This window comes from Pristiophorus japonicus, chromosome 7, assembly GCF_044704955.1.
Source record: "Pristiophorus japonicus isolate sPriJap1 chromosome 7, sPriJap1.hap1, whole genome shotgun sequence".
Taxonomy (NCBI): domain Eukaryota; kingdom Metazoa; phylum Chordata; class Chondrichthyes; family Pristiophoridae; genus Pristiophorus; species Pristiophorus japonicus.
Window position 1 is genome coordinate 209212589 of NC_091983.1, and position 21802 is coordinate 209234390.

Here is a 21802-nt window from a genome sequence, read left to right on the forward strand (position 1 = left end):
TCATGGATTCAGCGCCACTTCCCCGCCCACTCCCCATAACCGCTTATCTCCTTATCGTTTAAGAAACTGTCTAGTTCTGTCTTAAATTTATTCAATGTCCCAGCTTCCACAGCTCTCCGAGGCAGCGAATTCCACAGATTTATAACCCTCTGAGAGAAGAAATTTCTCCTCACCTCAGTTTTAAATGGCTAGCCACTTATTCTAAGATTATGCCCCCTAGTTCTAGTCTCCTCTATCAGTGGAAACATCCTCTCTCTATCCACCTTGTCAAGCCCCCTCATTATCCTATACATTTCGGTAAGATCACCTCTCATTCTTCTGAATTCCAATGAGTAGAGGCCCAACCTACTCAACCCCCTCATCTCCAGAATCAACCTAGTGAACCTTCTCTGAATTGCCTCCAAAGCAAGTATATCCTTTCGTAAATATGGAAACCAAAACTGCACTATTCCAGGTGTGGCCTCACCAATCAATACCCTGTACAACTGTAGCAAGACATCCCTGCTTTTATACTCCATCCCCTTTGCAATAAAGGCCAAGATTCCGTTGGCCTTCCTGATCACTTGCTGTACCTGCATACTAACCTTTTGTGTTTCATGCACAAATACCCCCAGGTCCCGCTGTACAATCTTTCTCCATTTAAATAATAACTTGTTCTTTGATTTTTTTTCTGCCACAGTGCGTGACTTCACACTTTCCAACATTATACTCCATCTGCCAATTTTTTGTCCACTCACTTAGCCTGTCTATGCCCTTCTGCAGATTTTTTGTATCCTCCTCACACATGGCTTTTCCTCCCATCTTTGTATCGTCAGCAAACTTAGCTAAGTTACACTCAGTCCCTTCTTCCAAGTCGTTAATATAGATTGTAAATAGTTGGTGCCCTACTGGTTACTGATTGCCAACCTGAGAATGAACCATTTATCCCAACTCTCTGTTTTCTATTAGTTAGCCAATCCTCTATCCATGCTAATATATTACCCCCAACCCCGTGAACTTTTATCTTGTGCAGTAACCTTTTATATGGCACCTTGTTAAATGCCTTCTGGAAGTCCAAATACAGCACATCTACTGGTTCCCCATTATCCTCTCTGTTCATTACATCCTAAAAGAATTCCAGCAAATTTGTCAAACATGACTTCCCCTTCGTAAATCCATGCTGACTCTGCACTTCTCCCATTGGGCAGCTTACAAGGATGTCTGCCCAGATTTGCACAAGGGTTCCAGTCATAAATTAACCTTATCGGTAGGTAGGTGAAACAGTACAACTTTCTAGTCAAGTGTTGGAGAAATAGGCCTCTGTTGACTCGGGGCTGATGGTAACGTACCTGTGGGCTGGTCTGCAGTCAATTTGGTCACTGACATCTGTAAGGCAGAGAGCTTGGCTTTCATGTTGCGGATCCCATCAGTAAAACGGTTTTCCTGTCCTTTTAGGAATTGTTGCATTTGTCGGATGGCAATTAGGACCTTTTGTCTGTTCAGGCAACCCTACACAATGAAAATAAGAGTGAATTAGAGAATGTGGAACTCCCTACCACAAGGAGCAGTTGAGGCGAATAGCATAGATGCATTTAAGGGGATACTAGATAAGTACATTAGTGAGAAAGGGATTGAAGGATAGGCAGATAGGGTTAGATGAAGAGGGGTGGGAGGAGGCTCGTGTAGAGCATAAACACCGGCTCAGACCAGTTGGGCTGAATGGCCTGTTTCTATGCTGTAAAACTCTATGACACGGTTGACCACATCACCTTCCTCCGTTGTCCTGCTGGTTGGGCATGCTTGGTTACACTGTTACCTGTCTAATCGTAGCCAGACTACCTCCAGAAATAGCTTCTCTTACTATCCCTAAAATATTACCTCGAGAGTCCTACAAGAATCTATTCTTAGCCCCTCCTCTTCCTCACCTATATGGTGCCCCAGGTGACATCATCCAAGGACATATGGCTAGAATTTTCTGATTGCTGCCCAAAAGATCGCTAAGATTCCCGAGATAATTGCCGGCGAAAACTTCACCCCCAAAAAAGAAAAAAATCCGCCCAGTGAAAAAATTGGGCGCTGCACCCCGATTCTTGGCGGAAAAGTGGAATTTAGGGTCGATTGGCCAGTTCTTAAAAAAAAAATGGGCGATAATTTAAAAATTCAATAAAATTTACCCCGAGGCTGCGGGTTAGGCCTAGGTGGAGAAAAAATATAAAAATATATTTTTTAAAACAGAATATAAAAAAATCATAAAAAGATTCTCAGGGCCCTTTTAACTTAAATCACCACAACAGAATTTTAAAATAATGAGTAAAAAAACAATTATTTACCTTTTTTCTTTCAGAGCTACTCAGCTACCGCCCAGCTCCGCTGATTCTCGTGGGCGTGGGCGTTTTATTTTATATTTACCTACGGGTCACAAATATCACGCCATGGCGATCTGTGACGGTGCATGCCAGCGGTCCGCCCCACAGCGGTACCTCGAAACCGCCAGCGTAACTCAGCTAGGCAAAATGGCCAATATCGCCCAGAAACCGGGCGGTGAGCCAATACAATTTCTAGCCCATAGAATCAGCTTCCACATGTATACTGATGACACCCAGTTCTTCTTCTTCACTACCTCTCTTGACCAAAGCTCCCTTTAATTTTTTTTGGGTGCGTGGTCCCTTTAAGGGTTTGCCAGCCCATTCAAAATACTGCACATGTGCATTTTTTCCCACATAAAAGCCGGTGAGCCAGCTACGCAGGAATGTCAGGGCGTTGCACAGCCGCACAGGTTAAAGGGAACATTTGTCTTGACCCCTCCACTGTCTTTCTGTTGTCAGACTGCTTGTCCAATACCTAGTCTTAGATAAGGTCTCACAGGGCAGACTGGTCACGAAAGTAAAAGCCCATGGGATCCAGGGCAAAGTGGCAAGTTGGATCCAAAATTGGTTCAGAGGCAGGAAGCAAAGAGTAATGGTTGATGTGTGATTTTGTGACTGGAAGGCTGTTTCCAGTGGGGTTCTGCAGGGCTCAGTGCTAGGTCCCTTGCTTTTTGTGGTATATATCATTGACTTAGACCTGAATGTAGGAGTTATGATTAAGAAGTTTGCTGATGATACTAAAATCGTCCGTGAGGTTGATAATGAAGAAGAAAGCTGTAGGACGATATCAATGAACTGGTCAGGTGGCAGAAAAGTGGCAAATGGAATTCAATCTGGAGAAGTGTGAGGTAATGCATGGGGAGGGCTAACAAGGCAAGGGAATACACATTAAATGGTAGGATACTAAGAAGTGTAGAGGAACAAAGGGACCTTGGAGTTCATGTCCACAGATCCCTGAAGGTAGCAGGCCAGATAGATAAGGTGGTTAAGAAGGCATACGGAATGCTTGCCTTTATTAGCCGAGTGCAGGGGTGTTATGCTTGAACTGTATAAAACACTAGTTAGGCCACAGCTAGAGTGCAGTTCTAGTCACCTCATTACAGGAAAGATGTGATTTCACTGGAGAGGGTACAGAGAAGATTTACGAGGATGTTGCCTGGACTCGAGAATTTTAGCTATGAGGAAAGATTGGATAGGCTGGGTCTGTTTTCTTTGGAACAGAGGAGGCTGAAGGGAGACCTGATTGAGGTGTATAAAATTATGAGAGGCCTAGATAGACTGGATAGGAAGTATCTGTTTCCCTTAGCAGAGGGGTCAACAACCAGGGAGAATTGATTTAAAGTAATTGGTAGGAGGTTTAGAGGGGATTTGAGGGGAAATTTCTACATCCAGAGGGTTGTGGGGGTCTGAAACTCACTGCCTGAAAGGTTGGTAGAGGCAGAAACCCTCACCACATTTAAAAAGTACTTGGATGTGTGCTTGAAGTGCCGTAATCTACAGGGCTACGGACCAAGAGCTGGAAAGTGGGATTAGACTCGATAGCTCTTGGTCGGCCGGCGCAGACACGATTGTCTGCAATGGCCTCCTTCCGTGCTGTAAATTTCTATGATTCTATGATAAGCCTTGATTTCCTCCAGTTTAAACATTGTGAACAAAGCCATCATCTTTGGCTCCCAACCAGAAATTCCGTACCCTTGTCACAAATTCCAACCCTCTCCCAGACCACTGTCTCAGGATGAACTGGACTGTTCGCAACCTCGGATTCCCAAGCTGAGCTTCTGACCCCACATCCTCTCCTTTACAAAGACCACCGCTGACCTCCATCTCCACCTCCATCGTATACTGCCTCCTCCCCTAACTCAGCTGCTGAAACCCGAGTCCATATCGCTGTCCCCTTCAGCCTTAATTACTCCAATACTCTGCTGGCTGAGTTCCTCATATCGTCCACTCTTTGTAAACTTCAGCTGCCCATATCCTATCCTGTATCAAGTCCCGCTCATCCATCACTCTTCTCCCTGTGTACCTACATTGGCTCCCAGTCCCCCAATACCTCAAATTCAAAAGCAAAATATGTAGATGCTGGAAATCTGAAATATAAACAGTAAATGCTGAAAATACTCAGCAGGTCAGGCTGCGCCTGAGGAGAGAGAAACAGAGTTAACGTTTCAGGTCAATGACGCTTTGTCATAGCTGCCTGACCTGCTGAGTAGCTCCAACATTTTCTCATTCTTGTGTTTAAATCCATGTATGGCTTTCTTCTCCTTCTCTATGTATCCTCCTCCAGCCCTGCGGCTTCTTCCATACCCAAACTCTCCATTACTCTGAGTCTGGCAATTTCTCCATCCCCCTCCCCTTTGTCCTATCATTGAAAGCGATGCCTTTAGCTGCCTGAGCCCCATGCTCTGAAAGCCCACCTCTTTGACCAAGCTTTTGGTCACCACCATCCTAATATTGCTTTCTCTGGCGATATCCATTTTTGACTGATTGTGCCTCTGAGCAGCAACTTGGGATGTTTTTCTACATTAAAAGCACTATGTAAAGGCAAGTTATACACACATACACATTAAGATGAGTACTATTTATTTTAACAATTTCACAGAAAAAAATAAAATAGTCAGCAGAATTTTGCCTGTTGTTTTGGTAAAGACACTTATTTTATTATCGTCTCGTAGGCTCTCCTTCCCTGGCAGTGGTGCCATTGACTGGGAGTATCCCGTGCTCCTCTGTAGCAAACATCAGAAGCCACAACTTCAGACTAGCTTTGGAGCTGCGGATCCCAAAGATGCATCTGCAGACTGCACTGCGGTGTACCATATGGCTGTGGGTAGCTCTCAGGATGGTTTAACATGGGTCATTTGCTGGTTGACTAGTGGGATTTCACAGGGATCAGTGCTGGGGCCTCAGCTATTTACAATCTATATTTAATGACTTGGATGAAGTGACCAAGTGTAATGTAACCAAGTTTGCTGATGATACAAAGATGAGTGGGAAAGAAAATTGTGAGGAAGACACAAAAAATGTGCAGAGATATAAACAGGCTAAGTGAGTTGGCAAAAATTTGGCAGATGGAGTATAATGTGGAAAAATGTGAGGTTATCCACTTTGGCAGAAATAATAGAAAAGCAAATTATAATTTAAATGGAGAAAAATTGCCAAATGCTGCAGTACAGAGAGACCTGGGGGGTCCTTGTGCAAAAGGTTAGTGTGCAGGTACAGCAAATAATCAGGAAGGCAAATCGCCTTTATTGCAAGGGGGATAGAGTATAAAAGTAAAGAAGTCCTGCTACAACTGTACAGGGTATTGGTGAGACCACACCTGGAGTACTGCGTACAGTTTTGATCTCCGTATTTAAGGAAGGATATACTTGCATTGGAGGCTGTTCAGAGGAAGCTCACTAGGTTGATTCCGGAGATGAGGGGGTTGACTTATGAGGGGGTTGAGTAGGTTGGGCCTATACACATTGGAGTTCAGAAGAATGAGAGGTGATCTTATTGAAACTTATAAGATAATGAGGGGGCTCGACAAGGTGGATGCAGAGTGGATATTTCCACTCATATGGGAAACTAAAATTAGGGAACATAGTCTTAGATTAAGGGGCCGTCCATTTAAAACTGAGATGAGGAGAAATTTCTTCTCTCAGGGTTGTAAATCTATGGAATTCTCTGCCCCACAGAGCTGTGGAGGCTCGAGAGGCCAGATGGCCTACTCCTGCTCCTATTTCTTATGTTCTTATTTTCTTATCTCTCCCTCAGGGGTTTCTTTGTCAGTGAGGTTCCCCTGCAGCCTAACAGGGAGCGACATTCAACCTGTGGTCTCTAGGCGCTTAACAAAATTGCTGGTTTCACTGAAAAGCGGGAGACAACTCTGCTGAAACATAGAAAGGCCCTTTGGGCCATTGCGCCAATTCCTTTGAGAGCCCAATTACAATATGCTCAATCACAGATTGCACCACAACAACTGAACGTTCTGCAGAATTAATTCAACACAATTACTTCCAGATTCAGAAACGCGATCAAGTGAAATTCCAGAATGTTTATCTATCCTCAAATATCAACTCCTCAATCCTGATCTGTTGCCCGCTCGAGCACCAATACTCCCCAGCTCCCCAACACCAGCTCCAACAGCAGAAGATCTGCACGTATCTCATGGTGAATTTGCTCATCTCAGTTCATCACCAGACATTTTTCCAACGCTTTTTTGGAGGACTGATTAACACAGCAGCCTTTGTGTTTTCTGGGAGGCTTTTTGTGGAGGGGGTGGGGGGGGAAAGAAAACCACCAAAAGAAAAAAAATTACCATTGCCTCTGTCTCATGTATTTGCACAGGCTGTTTTTAATGCCATTTCCATATCAACAGCAAGAATAGATGGCAGGAAGGATGCGGTTGACAGGACAGTGGGTTGTCTGTACGGGGCAGGATGTGGCATCAGATGCTGACAAAATCCAGCAGCAAGTTTGCCAGCAGTTTACACTGGCACATGGCTGCTATGGGACTAAGGGCTGGCACTGATTAGTGCCAACTCAGAATATGTAATTCAGGCAATTTATACTAGTAAACCCAGGGTAGATTTCAGTAAGACAAACTCAACTCCATTTACTGTTATTAACATATTGTACATTGCTCTGACAATCCAGTTAAACTCCAGTCAGTGCCACAGCCACTACAATAACAACAACAACATGTATTTATATAGCACCTTTAAAGTAGTAAAAGGTCCCAAAGTGCTTCACAGAGCATTATAAAACAACATTTGACTAAAGCACCAGAGTGTCCTAGATTTTTTAATCTTTATGGTCTTTCTAGCTTTCAGGATTCCTGAATTAATTTCAATTCATGGAATCATAGAATAGTACAGCACAGAAAGATGCCATTTGGCCCATCGAGTCTGTGCCAAGCAGATTTGCTGACAAGCCAGTGCTGTGGACAGATAGGTTAAAACGCTATGAAACTCATTTTATTTAAGATACCTGGCAGCTATTAGAGAGAGAGTTTTGACCCGTTTGCCTGGCTGGATTGAAATCCATTCTAACGCACCACACGCCCTACACCTTTCCTTTTAAGTGGTGGAGGAATATGGTGGAGGACTTACAAATGAAATTGGCAATTGAAAATAAGAAAGTAAGCAAATTGTTCATGTTTACATCCAGGAATAGTAAGGCAGTCGTTAATTGGATTCCTTTTGTTTGACATCAGCTGAAGTGCTGATATTGAGAGCTCGCCGATAGGGGTTCAAGGTCAGGGGTTGATCGCGTGCATTAGAAAGGAGAAGTGCGGCAAAACGGCATTCCTATAAGAATGGGCAGTAATTAAATGATACAAAGGAGAATGCGTGCAACCAGCAGGTGTAAACAGTGGGACCTTGAGGAATGGGGAACATGATGAGCAACAGAAGGAGCAGTGGAAGGGGCAAAAGTGAACAGAAAGGTTATCACACAAGGGTTGGATATTCTGAGACTGGTCAGAAGATGGAAAAATAGATGCCCTCAACGCATATGTCTTCAGTGATACGGACTAAGAAGCTCCCAGGTCTGTACTGAGTTAACTGATTTCAGCCAGGTTGAAACGAGAAGTGTTACAGTTGGCCTCAGCATTCATAACAAAATAGTTGAGTTGATGGCAGAAATAGATACAAATGGGTATGATCTGATAGCCATTATACAGACGTGGTTGCAAGGTGACCAGGATTGGGAACTAAATATTCAGGGGTATTTAACAATTTGGGAGGCAGACAGAAAGGAAAAGGAGGTGGGGTAGCACTGTTTAAAAAAAGAATGAGATCAGTGCGTTAGTGAGAAATGATATTGCCTCAGAGGATCAGGATGTTCAATCAGTTTGGGTGGAGATAAGGAATGATAAAGGAAAAAAAGTCACTGGTGGGTGTAGTCTATAGGCCCCCTAACAATAGCTACACTGATGGACAGAGTATAAATCAAGAAATAATGGAGGCTTGTAATAAAGGAACGGCAATAATCATGGGCGATCTTAACCTTCATATTGACTGGACAAAGCAAATTGGCCAGGGTAGCCTTGACAAAGAGTTCATAGAGTGTATCTGGGATAGTTTCCTTGAACAGTATGTTGTGGGACCAATCAGGGAGCAGGCTATCTTAGATCTACTACTGTGTAATGAGGCAGGATTAATAAAAGATCTCGTGGTAAAGGAATGAGTGACCATAATATGGCTGAATTTCAAATTCAGTTGGGGGGTGAGAAAGTTGGTTCTCAAACCAGGGTCCTAAGCTTAAATAAAGGAGACTACAAAGGTATGAGGGCAGAATTGACTAAAGTGGACTGGGAAAATAAACTTAAGTATGGGACGGTTGATGAGCAGTGGCAGACATTTAAGGAGATATTTCATAACTCGCAACAAAAATATATCCCAATGGAAAGGAAAGACTGTAAGAGAAGGGATAACCATCCGTGGCTAACTAAGGAAATAAGGGATGGTATCAAATTGAAAACAAGGGCATACAATGTTGCCAAGACTAGTGGGAGGCCAGAGGATTGGGAAATTTTTAAAGGCCAGCAAAGAACGACTAAAAAAATGATAGAGGGAAGATAGATTATGAAAGTTAACTAGAATGAACTATAAAAACAGATACAGGTACATAAAAAGGAAAAGAGTGGCTAAAGTAAATGTTGGTCCCTTAGAGGATGAGGCTGGGGAATTAATAATGGAATACAGGGAAATGGCAGAGACGTTGAACAAATATTTTGTATCAGTCTTCACGGTAGAAGACACTAAAAACAAATCAATAGTGGATAATGGTGGTAAAACCGCAAATGTAATGTCCCTATTTCAAAAAGGAGGCAGACAGAAAGCAGAAAACTATAGACTAGTTAGCCTAACATCTGTTGTTGGTAAATTGCTGGAATCCATTGATAAGGAAGCAGTAGCAGGAGATTTGGAAAAATATAATACAGTCAAACAGAGTCAACAGAGTTTTATAAAAGGGAAATCATGTTTGACAAATTTGATGGAGTTCGTTTAGGATGTAACGTGCAGGGTGGATAAGATGGAACCAGTGGATGGGGTGTATTTGGATTTCCAGAAGGCATTCGATAAGGTGCCACATAAAAGGTTACTGCACAAGATAAGAGCTCACGGGGCTGGGGGTAATATATTAGCATGGATAGCGGATTGGCTAACAGAAAGCAGAGAGTAGGGATAAATGGGCCATTTTCTGGTTGGCAAACGCTAACTAGTGGGATGCCACAGGGATCGGAGCTAGGGCCTCAACTATTTACAATCTATATTAATGACTTGGATGAAGGGACCGAGTGTAATGTAGCCAAGTTTGCTGATGATGCAAAGATGGGTGGGAAAGCAAATTGTGAGGAGGACACAAATAATCTGCAAAGGGATATAGACAGGCTAAGTGAGTGGGCAAAAATTTGGCAGATGGAGTATAATGTGGGAAAATGTGAGGTTATTCAGTTTGGCAGAAATAATAGAAAAGCAAATTATAATTTAAATGGTGAAAAATTACAAAGTGCTGCAGTACAGAGTGACCTGGGGGTACTTATGCATGAAACATAAAAAGTTAGTATGCAGGTACAGCAAGTAATCAGGAAGGCAAATGGAATATTGGCCTTTATTGCAAGGGTGATGGAATATAAAGGCAGGGAAGTCCTGCTACAACTGTACAGGGTATTGGTAAGGCCACACTGGAGTACTGCGTACAGTTTTGGTCTCCGTATTTAAGGAAGGATATACTTGTATTGGAGGGTGTTCAGAGAAGGTTCACTAGGTTGATTCTGAAGATGAGAGGGTTGACTTATGAAGATAGGTTGAGTAGGCTGGGCCTATACACAGTGGAGTTCAGAAGAATGAGAGGTGATCTTATTGAAACATATAAAATAATGAGGGGGCTCGATAAGGTGGATACAGAAAGGATATGTCCACTCATAGGGGAAACTAAAACTAGGGTTCATAGTCTCAGAATAAGGGGCCACCCTTTTAAAACTGAGATGAGGAGACATTTCTTCTCTCAGAGGGTTGTAAATCTATGGAATTCTCTGCCCCAGAGAGTTGTGGAGGCTGGGTCATTGAATATATTTAATGTGGAGATAGACAGATTTTTGAGCAATTAAAGGAAGTAAAGGTTTATGGGGAGTGGGCAGAGAAGTGGAGCTGAGTCAATAATCAGATCAGCCAGGATCTTATTGAATTGCGGAGCAGGCTCGAGGGGCCGAATGGCTCACTCCTGCTCCTATTTCTTATGTTCTTAGTACCACCAGACTGAGGAGAGGAAATACAGCCAGATTTCCCCCATTCCAATGCTTTCCACTTGTCCCGGCTGGGAAGTGTGCATGTGTGTATGTTAGTCGAAGACAGGATCGGGCTTGCATGTGTTGTCCCGCACAGTAAAATAGCTTGCTGCTACACACTGACCAGGCTTGTACTCAGGGGATGTACAGGACGATAGTCGATGATGTATCAAGAGCGAACATCTTCTGTAGAGGAGGGGAGAAATTGGGGATAGAGTATGGAAAGCAGAGAGAAGAAAAGTAAAAGGAAGCATAAAATTACAAAGAGATATTAATAGATTAAGTGAATGGGCAAAACTGTGGCAAATGGATTTCAATGTAGGCAAGTGTGAGGTCACCTGCTTTGGATCTATAAAGTATAAATCAGAATATTTTCTTAATGGTGAAAAGCTAGAAACCATGGTGGTCCAAAGAGACTCAGGGGGGAAGGGTCCATGTACATAGACCATCAACATGTCATGTACAGGTACAAAAAGCAATCAGAAAACCTAATGGAATGCTGGCCTTTATATCTAGAGGATTGAATAGAAGGGGTCAGAAGTCACGCTACAGCTATATAAAGCTCTGGAGTACTACGTTCAATTCTGGGCACCAAACCTTAATTTGATAATTTGGCCTTGAACTCCAAGGGTTAAGTTAGAGGAGAGATTACACAAACTAGGGTTGAATTCTCTGGAATTTAGAAGTTTAAGGAGCGATTTGATCATAGTTTTCAAGCTATTAAGGGGAATTGATACGGAAGAGAGAAACTATTTTCACTGGTTGGGGAATCTAGGACTAGGGGACGTAGCCTACAAATTAGTACCAGATCTTTCAGGAGAATGGTAGAAGTTTGGAACTCCCATCTACAAACAGCAGTTGCTGCTTGATCAATTGTTAATTTTAAATCTGAGATTGATAGATTTCTGTTAACCATGGTATTAAGGGATATGGGGCAACGGCGGGTATATGGAGTTAGGCTTGAAGGGCTAAATAGCCTACTCCTGTTCCTATGTTCCAAGAAGAGAAAGAGAGACCAGGAAGAAATCTGCAGATAGAGGTCAGGAGATCTGAGTCAGGATGATCCTGTCAAGCGAATTTAAAAAAAGAATTACATCCAGCCTGTGGAAAATAAGGAAAAAATATTTCCAGCAAAAGTGCAAACTGAGGAGGCTCCATCCATTGCCTTAAACATCCTCTCCCTCTACCTCCAGCACACCATGGTTGTAGTGTGCAACCATCTGCAGGATGAATTCCAGAAATTCGCCAAGCTTTCTTCAGCAGAACCTCCGAAACCCGTGATCTCCACCACTTAGAAGGACTAGGGCAGCAGCACCATGGGAGTACCACCACCTCCAAGCAAGGCCAGCATTTATTGCCCATCCCTAGTGCTCTTGAGCAGGTGGTGTTGAGTCTTCTTCTTGAACCGCAGTCTGTGTGGTGAAGGCACTCCCACAGTGCAGTTAGGTAGCAAGTTCCAGGAATTTGACCTAGTAATGACAATGGCACGGCGATATATGTCCAAGTCACAATGGCCTGGTACTTGGAAGGGAACTTGCAGCTGATTGTCCTACTAGGTAGACGTTGTGAGTTTGGGAGGTGCTGTCGAAGAAACACTGCCGACGAATTGCTGCAGTGCATCTTGTAGATGGTACACGCTGCAGCCATGGTGCGCCAGTAGTGGAAGGAGTGAATGTTGAAGGTGGTGGATGGGGTGCCAATCAAGCATGCTGCATTTTTCTGGATGGTGTCGAGCTTCTTGAGTGTTGTTGGAGCTGCACTCCTCCAGACAAGTGGAGAGTATTCCTTCACGCTCCTGACTTGTGCCTTGTAGCTGGTGGAAAGGCTTTGGGGAGTTAGGAGGTGAGTCACTCAACACAGAATACCCAATCTCTGACCTGCTTTTGTAGCCACAGTATTTATGTGGCTGGTCCAGTAAAGATTCTGGTCAGTGGTGAGCCCCATGATGTTGATGGTGGGGGATTCAGCGATGGTAATCCTATTGAATGTTATGGGAAGTTGGCTAGACTCTCTTTTGTTGGAGATGGTCATTGCCTGGCATTTGTGTGGCGTGAATGTTACTTGCCACTTATCGACCCAAGCTCGGTCTTGCTGCTTGTGGGCATGGATTACTTCATTATCTGAGGAATTGCGAATGGAATTGAACACTGCAATCATCAGCGAACATCCTTATTTCTGACCTTATGATGGAGGGAAGATCATTGCTGAAGGTTAGGCTAGGACACTGCCCTGGGGAACACCTGCAGCGAAGTCCTGGGACTGGGATCATTGGCCTCCAACACCTCAACCAACTTCCTTTGTGCTAGGTATGACTTCAGCCTGTGGTAACATTTCCCCCCAGTTCCCATTGGCTTCAATTTTACTCGGACTCCTTAATGCTGTACCTGGTCAAATGCTGCTTTGATGTCAAGGGCAGTCACTCTCACCTCACTTCTGAAATTCAGTTTATTCATGTTTGGACCAAGGCTGTAATGAGATCTGGAGCCGAGTGGTCCTGGCGGAACCCAAACTGAGCATCGGTGAGCAGGTTATTAGTGAGTAAGCGCCCCTTGACAGCACTGTCGAAGACACCTTCCATCACTTTGCTGATGATTGAGAGTAGACTGATGGAGCGTTAATTGGCCAGATTGGATTTGCCCTGCTTTTTGAGGACAGGACATACCTGGGCAATTTTCCACTTTGTTGCAGCTGTACTTTTCCAGTGTTGCATTACTGGAAGAACTTGGCTAGAAACATGGCTAGTTCTGGAGCACAAGTTTTCAGTACCACAGCTGGAGTGTTGTTGGGGCCCATAGCCTTTGCTGTATCCAAAGCGCTTAGCCATTTCTTGCTATCATGTGGAGTGAATTGAAATGGCTGAAGTCTATTTTTGTGATGGTGGGTACCTCAGGAGGATGCCGATATGGCTGAAGATGGTTGCAAATGCTTCAGCCTTGTCTTTTGCATTCATGTGCTGGGCTAGGCGATCATTGAGGATGGAGATGTTCATGGAGCTTCTTCCTCCTGTTAGTTGTTTAATTGTCCACCACCATTCACGACTGAATGTAGCAGAACTGCAGAGCTTTGATCTAATCCGTTAGTTATGGGATCACTTAGCTCTGCCGATAGCATGCTGCTTCCACTGTTTAGCATGCATGTCTCCTGTGTTGTAACTTCCCCAGGTTGGTACCTCCTGGCATGCTCGTCTGCACTCCTCATTGAACCAGGGTTGGTCCCCTGGCTTGATGGTAATGGTAGTGAGGGATATGCTGGGTCATGGGGTTACAGTTTGTGGTGGAATAAAATTCTGCTGGTTCTGATAGCCCACAGCGCCTCATGGATGCTCAGTTTTGAGTTGCTAGATCTGTTTTGAATCTATCCCAAATAACACAATGGAGGGTGTCCTCAGTGTGAAGACGGGACTTCGTCTCCACAAGGACTGTGTGATGGTTACTGCTACCAATACTTTCATGTTATATCTTGAACAAAGAATCTGACCAGATACTGTAAGCTTAAAGTAATGTGTGACCGTAGTCCTTTATTACAGGTCTCCAGAGTGCCTCTCCAACCTGTGAGGCCTCCTTATGTACAGGTGCTCCCAAGGGATTGTGGGAACCCTTGGGATTCCAGGGGATGAGCCTTTTGTGGCTAAACAAGATATTTACAGGTTTACATATATAACAACACTCGCCCCCCCCCCAAAGTCAACAGTGAAACTATTTACAATGTGAGTCGATCTGGGGCCTTTCTTTCCCTGGTTGATCGTCTCGGTGCAAATGCTGGTTTTGGTGAGTCATTTGTTGGGCCCTCGCTGGGCTGCTGCGCAGCTGGCCTTGCCGGGCTGCTGGGTGTGGTGAGTCCTGCTGGGCTGCTGCAGGTGATGGGTTCTGCTTCGTGGTCAACCGCGGTGTCAGTTGCCACTTGTGTGTGTGTTGGGGGGTTGAAAAAGATAGAGTCTATTGTGGATTATTCTGGACAGTCCGTGAATCTGAGTTTGGTTTGGTCCAAGTGTTTCCTGCAGGTGAGTCCATTTGAAAGTTTGACCTGAAACACCCTACTCCCCTCTTTGGCCATGACAGTGCCAGGAACCCACTTGGGACCTTGTCCATAGTTTAACACAAATACAAGATCATTAATCTCGATTTCGCGTGACAAATTTGCATGATCATGATATGTTGAAGCTGCCTGCTCTCTACCTGTTTGTGTAAATCAGGGTGTCTTAAGCACCCTTTTCATGAGCAGTTCAGTGGGGAGGGGGGGGACCCCAGTGAGCGAGTGGGGTCTTGTGCGGTAACTAAGCAGGACTCAGGATAGGCGAGTCTGCAGTGAGCCTTTAGTTACCCTCTTCAAGCTCTGCTTGATTGTTTGCACTGCTCGCTCTGCCTGACCGTTGGACGCTGGTTTAAACAGGGCAGATATGACATGTTTGATCCCATTACGGGTCATGAACTCTTTGAACTCGGCACCTGGTGATGCACGGCTCATTGTCACTCACAAGAACGTCAGGCAGGCCATGCGTGGCAAACATGGCCCGCAGGCTTTCAATGGTGCCAGCGGACATGCTTGCCGACATTATCCCACATTCAGTTCATTTGGAGTAGGCATCTACAACCACAAGGAACATTTTGTCCAAGAATGGGCCTGCATAGTCGACATGGACCCTGGACCACGGTTTGGAGGGCTTGGTGGCGTCTCCCTGGGTGCATTGCTTAACTGTGAACATGTGTTACATTTGTGCACGCAGAACTCTTAAGTCTGCATCAATACAGGGCCATCACACGTGTGATCTGGCTATCGCTTTCATCATTACAATGCCCGGGTGGGTACTGTGGAGATCACTAATGAAAGTGTCCGTGCCCTTTTTTGGCATCACTACCCGATTACCCCATAGGAGGCAGTCTGCCTGTATGGACATTTCATCTCTCCGCTGCTGGTACGGCTTTATTTCTTCCTGCATCTTGAACAGGACACTAGACCAACTACCGCGGAGCACACAGTTTTTTTACTAAGATCAGTAAGGGGTCCTGGCTCGTCCAGGTTCTAATCTGTTGGGCTGTAACAGATGGTTGCTCACTCTCGAATGCTTCCATTACCATAACTAAAACTGCGGGCTGTGCCATCTCCACCCCTGTGGTGGGCAATGGCAGCCTACTGAGAGCTTCTGCACAGTTTTCTGTGCCTGGCCTGTGGTGGATGGTGTAGTTGTATGCGGACAACGTAAGCGCCCATCTCTGGATGTGGGCCGATGCATTCGTATTTATCCTCTTACTTTCAGAAAAGAGGGATATAAGTGTCTTATGGTCAGTTTCCAATTCAAATGTGAGCCCAAACAGATATTGATGCATTTTCTTTACCCCATAAACAAACGCTGACGCCTCTTTTTCGATCATGTTGCAGGCCTTCTCAGCCTTGGACAGACTTCTGGATGCATAAGCAACCGGTTGCAATTTCCCAGATTCATTAGCTTGTTGCATTACACACCCGACACCGTATGACGACGCATCACATGCTAGTACCAAACGCTTACATGGATCATACAACACAAGCAATTTGTTTGAGCATAACGGTTTTCTAGCTTTCTCAAAGGCATTTTCTTGGCTTTTACCCCATACCCATTCATCTCCTTTACACAGTAAGGCGTGCAGTGGTTCTAACAGTGTGCTAAGATCCAGTAAGAAGTTACCAAAGTAGTTCAGGAGACCTAGGAACAACCGCAGCTCCGTCACGTTCTGTGGTCTCGGTGTGTTCTTGATTGCCTCCGTCTTCGAATCGGTGGGCCTGATGCCGTCCGCCGCGATTCTTCTCTCCAGGAACTCCACTTCAGGTGCCAGGAAAACGCACTTCGAGTGTTTTAACCTGAGCCCCACACGATTAAGCCGACTAAGAACCTCCTCCAGGTTCTGCAGGTGCTCGACGGTGTCCTGACCTGTTACCAAGATGTTGTCCTGGAAGACCACGTCCTGGGACTGACTTCAGCAAGCTTTCCATGTTCCTCTGGAATATCGCCACGGCTGATCGAATCCCAAACAGGCACCTGTTATAAATGCAGAGACTTTTGTGCGTGTTGATGCAGGTGACGTCCTTCGATGATTCCTCCAGCTCCTGTGTCATGTAAGCCGAGGTCAGTCCAGCTTCGTGAACGTTTTTCCTCCAGCAAGCGTCGCAAATAGGTCATCTGCCTTTGGTAGCGGGTATTGATCCTGCAGGGAGAAATGATTGATAGTTACTTTGTAATCACCACCAATTCTGATGGTGCCATTATCCTTGAGGACTGGAAAAATCGGACTGGCCCATTCATTGATTTTGATCGGCGAAATGATGCCCTCTCATTGCAGCTAGTCCAGCTTGATCTCCACCCTCTCTCTCATCATGTAAGGTACCACTCTCGCCTTGTGATGGATGGGTCACGCCCCGGGAATAAAGTGAATCTGCACTTTTTCTCCTTGGAACTTGCCGATGCCCAGTTCGAACAGTGAGGGGAACATGTTTAGGACCTGGGCACATGAAGTGTCGTCGACGGACGAGAGTGCTCGGACGTTGTCCCAGTTCCAGCGTATCTTTCCCAGCCAGCTCCTGCAGAACAGCATGGGGTCATTGCCACCCAGAGTGGTAAATTGTGCACCGCTCCATCTTAGGAGACCTTTACAGTAGCACTGCCGATTACGGGAATCAGTTCCTTTGTATACGTTCACAGTTTAGTATGAATGGGGGTCAGGACTGGCCTTGAGGCCTTGCTGCACCACAATTTATCGAAAGTCTTTTTGCTCATGGACTGGCTCGCGCCTGTGTCCAGCTGCATTGACACCAGGAGTCCATTTAATTCAACCTTCAGCATTATCGGGGGACACTTTGTGGTAAATGTGTGCACCCCATATACCTCTGCCTCCTCAGTCTGAGGCTCTGGTTCGTCGTGATCCACCGTGGATCTGTTCTCCTCTGCAACATGGTGGTTTGCAGGATTAGCAGGGTTTGCAGCTCACCTGCACATACGTTGGAGGTGTCCGATTGTTCCACAGCCCTTGCAAATGTATCCTTTGAAGCGGCATGAATGGAAGCGATGATCACCCCCGCAGCGCCAAAAAGGTGTTAATGGCCTTGCATTCACCACCCTTGATGGTGGACTCTGAGACATCTGCAGATGTGCAGCTGCAGGCATGTGAGTCCTGCCCTATACATTACGATTCGAAAACAACATTATTTTGTTCACAGTACTTGCAGCAGCACTCGTGTGCTGAGAGATTTGTTTGGTATTGTCACTGGTGGCGATGAACGCCTGGGCTATCGCTATGGCTTTACTCAAGGTTGGGGTCTCTACAGTCAAAAGTTTGCGAAGTATCACTTCATGGCCAATGCCAAGTACAAAGAAGTCTACGAGCATATGCTCCAAGTGTCCTTCAAATTTGCAATGTCCAGCAAGGTGCCTTAGCTCGGTGACATAGCTCGCCACTTCCTGGCCTTCAGACCTCTTGTACGTGTAGAACCGGTACCTCGCCATCAGAACGCTTTCCTTTGGGTTTAGATGCTCCCAGACCAGTGTGCACAAATCATGTTACAACTTCTGCGTGGGTTTCGCTGGAGCGAGCAGATTTTTCATGAGGCCATACATTGGTGCCCCGCAAACGGTGAGGAGGATCGCCCTTCATTTGGCAGCGTTCGCTTCTCCTTCCAGCTCATTGGCCACGAAGTATTAGTCGAGTCGCTCCACAAAGGTTTCCCAATCATCTCCCAACGAAAATTTCTCCAGGATGCCCATGGTTCTCTGCATTGTTGTGATGGGGTTCGTCATCTGTATCTCGTCGCCAGTTATTATATCTTGAACAAAGAATCTGACCAGATACTGTAAGCTTAAAGTAATGTGTGACCGTAGTCCTTTATTACAGGTCTCCAGAGTGCCTCTCCAGCCTGTGAGGCCTCCTTATGTACAGGTGCACCCAAAGGATTGTGGGATCCCTTGGGACTCCAGGGGATGAGCCCTCTGGTGGTTAAACAAGGTATTTGCAGGTTTACATATATAACAAGATGCATCTGCGAGAGGTAGATTGGTGAGGACGAGGTCAAGTAGGCTTTTCCCGCTTGTTGGTTCTCACACTACCTGTCGCAGGCCCAGTCTGGCAACTATGTCCTTCAGAATTCAGCCAGCTCAGTCAGTGGTGGTGCTACTGAGCCACTATTGGTGATGGACATTGAGGTCCCCCACCCAGAGTATACTCTGTGCTCTTGCTACCTCCAAGTGGTGTTCAACATGGAGGAGTACTGATTCATCAGCTGAGGGAGGGCAGCAGATGATTTCCTTGCCCACGTTTGAACTGATGCCATGAGGCTTCATGGGGTCCAGAGTCAGTGTTGAGGACTCCTATTATGTCACCACCTCTGGTGGGTCTGTCCTGTCCGTGGGACAGGACATACCCAGAGATGGAGATGGAAACGCCTGGAAGGTATGATTCTGTGAGTATGACTATGTCAGGCTGTTGCTTGACTAGTCTGTGGGACAGCTCTCCCAATTTTGGCACAAGTCCCCAGATGTTAGTGAGGAGGACTTTGTCGGGTGGACTGGGCTGGGTGTGCCGCTGTCGTGTTCAGTGCCTAAGTCGATGCTGGGTGGTACGTCCAATTTTATTCTCAGTGTACTTTTTGTAGCAGTTTTGTACAACTGAGTGGCTTGTTAGGCCATTTCAGAGGGCAGTTAAAAGTCAACCACACTGCTGTGGATCTGGAGTCACATATAGGCCAGAACAGGGTAAGGGCGGCAGATTTCCTTCCCTCAGGGACATGAGTGAACCGGATGGGGTTTTACAACAATCCAGTAGTTTCATGGTCATCATTTATAATACTAGCTTTTTATTCCACATTTATTTAATTAACTGAATTTAAATTTCCCAGCTGCCATGATGGGATTTGGAACTCCTGTCTCCGATCATTAATCCGGGCCTCGGGATTACTCGTCCAGCACCATAAAAACGAAAGACTTGCATTTATATCGCGCCTTTCATGTCCTCATGAAATTCCAAAGTGCTTCACAGCCACTTTTTGAAGTCTAGTCACTGTTGTAATGTAAGAAACGTGGCAGCCAATTGCGCACAGCAAGATCCCACAAACAGCAATGTGAGAATGACCAGATAACCACGATCCTACCGTACCTCTCCCTATTGTAGCTGTGTTCTATATTGTGGCTGTGCACTGTACACATACATTGAAAACTAACCCACATTGGCATCTTCAGCACGTGAGGTTTAGGTACAACTCTTTTCTGAAGCTCACAAACATTTCTATAAAACGGATTATTGCTCAGCTAACAGGACTAGCGGGGTTTATATCCGATGCCTTTGAACCGCTCTACATTGGTCATTATACAGTAACGGCGCTGGAAGAAACACTACACGCCTGCATGTACATTACAGTGGTTAAACGAACAGATTTTAATGCCTGCAGTGCATTCTGTGTGAAATGTATTTTTTAGATTGGTTCAAACGCACTCGAACGCATATACCACATCAATGAGGATTTTCTCGGAATAGAACTTGCAGCGACATCAGAGACCGAGGAACCCCCTGCAGACTGTTGAGTTTACAATTTACTCACGTTCCTTCCAGATAAGCTATGTTTCCCCTTTTCTCTCTCAATAATCTACAGCACAGCAGTAAAAAACAGAGGTTGCTACTTGCCTGCGCTGCCTGTGCCGGGCAAAGGCAGGAAAGGACCAGGTACAGAAACAGGCTGCACTGAATACCAGGAACCATATCGCACTCTGCTCCTTTACTCTCAGGGAATTCCTTCAGCATCTGCACGTGTTGCGGGGTTTTTTTCTCTCTCTCCGCCCACCCACCCCCAGACCAAGAAAACTCCAGGATTTCACTGGCAGGTGCATTCACACAGAGCTCATTGTGGAGGGCCAGTCGCTTTCACTCCCGAGACAGGATGGCTGCAAGTGGGAATCCGGCAAGGTCTTTCAAGGGAGTTTCTCTTCCAGACTCGATTGAATCCACATCCTCAGATTTGTTTCCTGACTGCGGGATAGGAGTTGATTTCTCCTGGACTGTGTGCTCAGGGTGAAGGATTACTTTGGTCTCAGGTTCCTGTCCCGCCCCTTTAAGGAGATGGAGGGCTGGTGGAATATAGACAAAAAAAATTGCTTCAACCTTATTATGTTAAAATAGCAAATCACTCTCTGAACAACTGATTATGCACGTTGGTGACAAGGGCTACCTTTTAACAACACCTATAAGTAGTTGTCAGATAAGGACTGATTTACAACTGCTTTATATGCGCACACATACAAGTAAATGTGAATACAGAATATTGTAAGAGTGCTCTGTGGATTTATATAACGAATGATATCGGTGAAACAATTTATGCTGCTCTCAGATTTCAGAATTGAGCCCCACAGACTGAGAATGTTCAAAATAAAAGTTCAAGGGACAGAGTCTCAGAATAAGTGGCCGTCCATTTAAAACGGAGACGAGGAGGAATTTCTTCTCTGAGGGTTGTAACTCTATGGAATTCTCTGCCCCAGAGAGTTGTGGAGGCTGGGTTATTTAATATATTTAAGACAGATTTTTGAGCGAAAAGGGAATAAAGGGCTGTGGGGAGCAGGCAGGGAAGTGGAGCTGAGTCCATGATCAGATCAGCCATCATCTTATTGAATGGTGGAGCAGGCTCGATGGGCCAAATGGCCTAATCCTGCTCCTATTTCTTATGTTCTTATGTACATAAGCTGCATTCGTGCTTTGAAAACACTATCAAAATGGTCAGTGATAAGGTATCTCTTTAGCGTTAACAGGGGTTAGAAAAATATTTTGAAACTTTAGATGTGAAACCTGTCAAATGGCAAATTTTCCCTCATTATCTTTTAAATTCCAAATAATATGCAATTATAAGAAATAATAAAATGATGTAGCAACATATTTCTAATTATATAGCACCTTATCACATGCATTGCGTTTGATGACTAATGGATGACTTTTCAAGTGCAGTTGCACACAGCAAATGAGATGAATGAACCTTTAAGCTGCTTTTGGTGTCTTTGGCCAAGGGGAAAATGTTCGGACAGTCGGAGCCTTTTCAAATAAAGGTTAAGGAAGGAGTGGTCAGGTGGATTAGTCTGTTTCCAATATGGAGACATAATGAAACCACATTTCCCCTTAACTCCGCTTCAAACAATTCTGCCAGGACTCCTGAATCAACATTGTAAAATGCATGTTGCTCAATT

General features: G+C 45.1%; 1 protein-coding gene across 1 annotated transcript in view; it reads right to left on the bottom strand.

Annotated features, from left to right (window-relative positions):
- The window catches only part of LOC139266932 (fibulin-7), a 64156-nt gene extending 43778 nt beyond the window's left edge, over positions 1 to 20378 (bottom strand). The window contains exons 1-2 of the mRNA XM_070884566.1: positions 20259 to 20378; positions 1329 to 1488 (exon numbers count right to left, since the gene is read on the bottom strand). Coding sequence (XP_070740667.1) covers positions 1329 to 1488; positions 20259 to 20375 — 277 coding nt within the window. The 5' untranslated portion in view covers positions 20376 to 20378. The remainder of the gene's footprint in view (positions 1 to 1328; positions 1489 to 20258) is intronic.
- Between the last annotated feature and the right edge of the window lie 1424 nt (positions 20379 to 21802).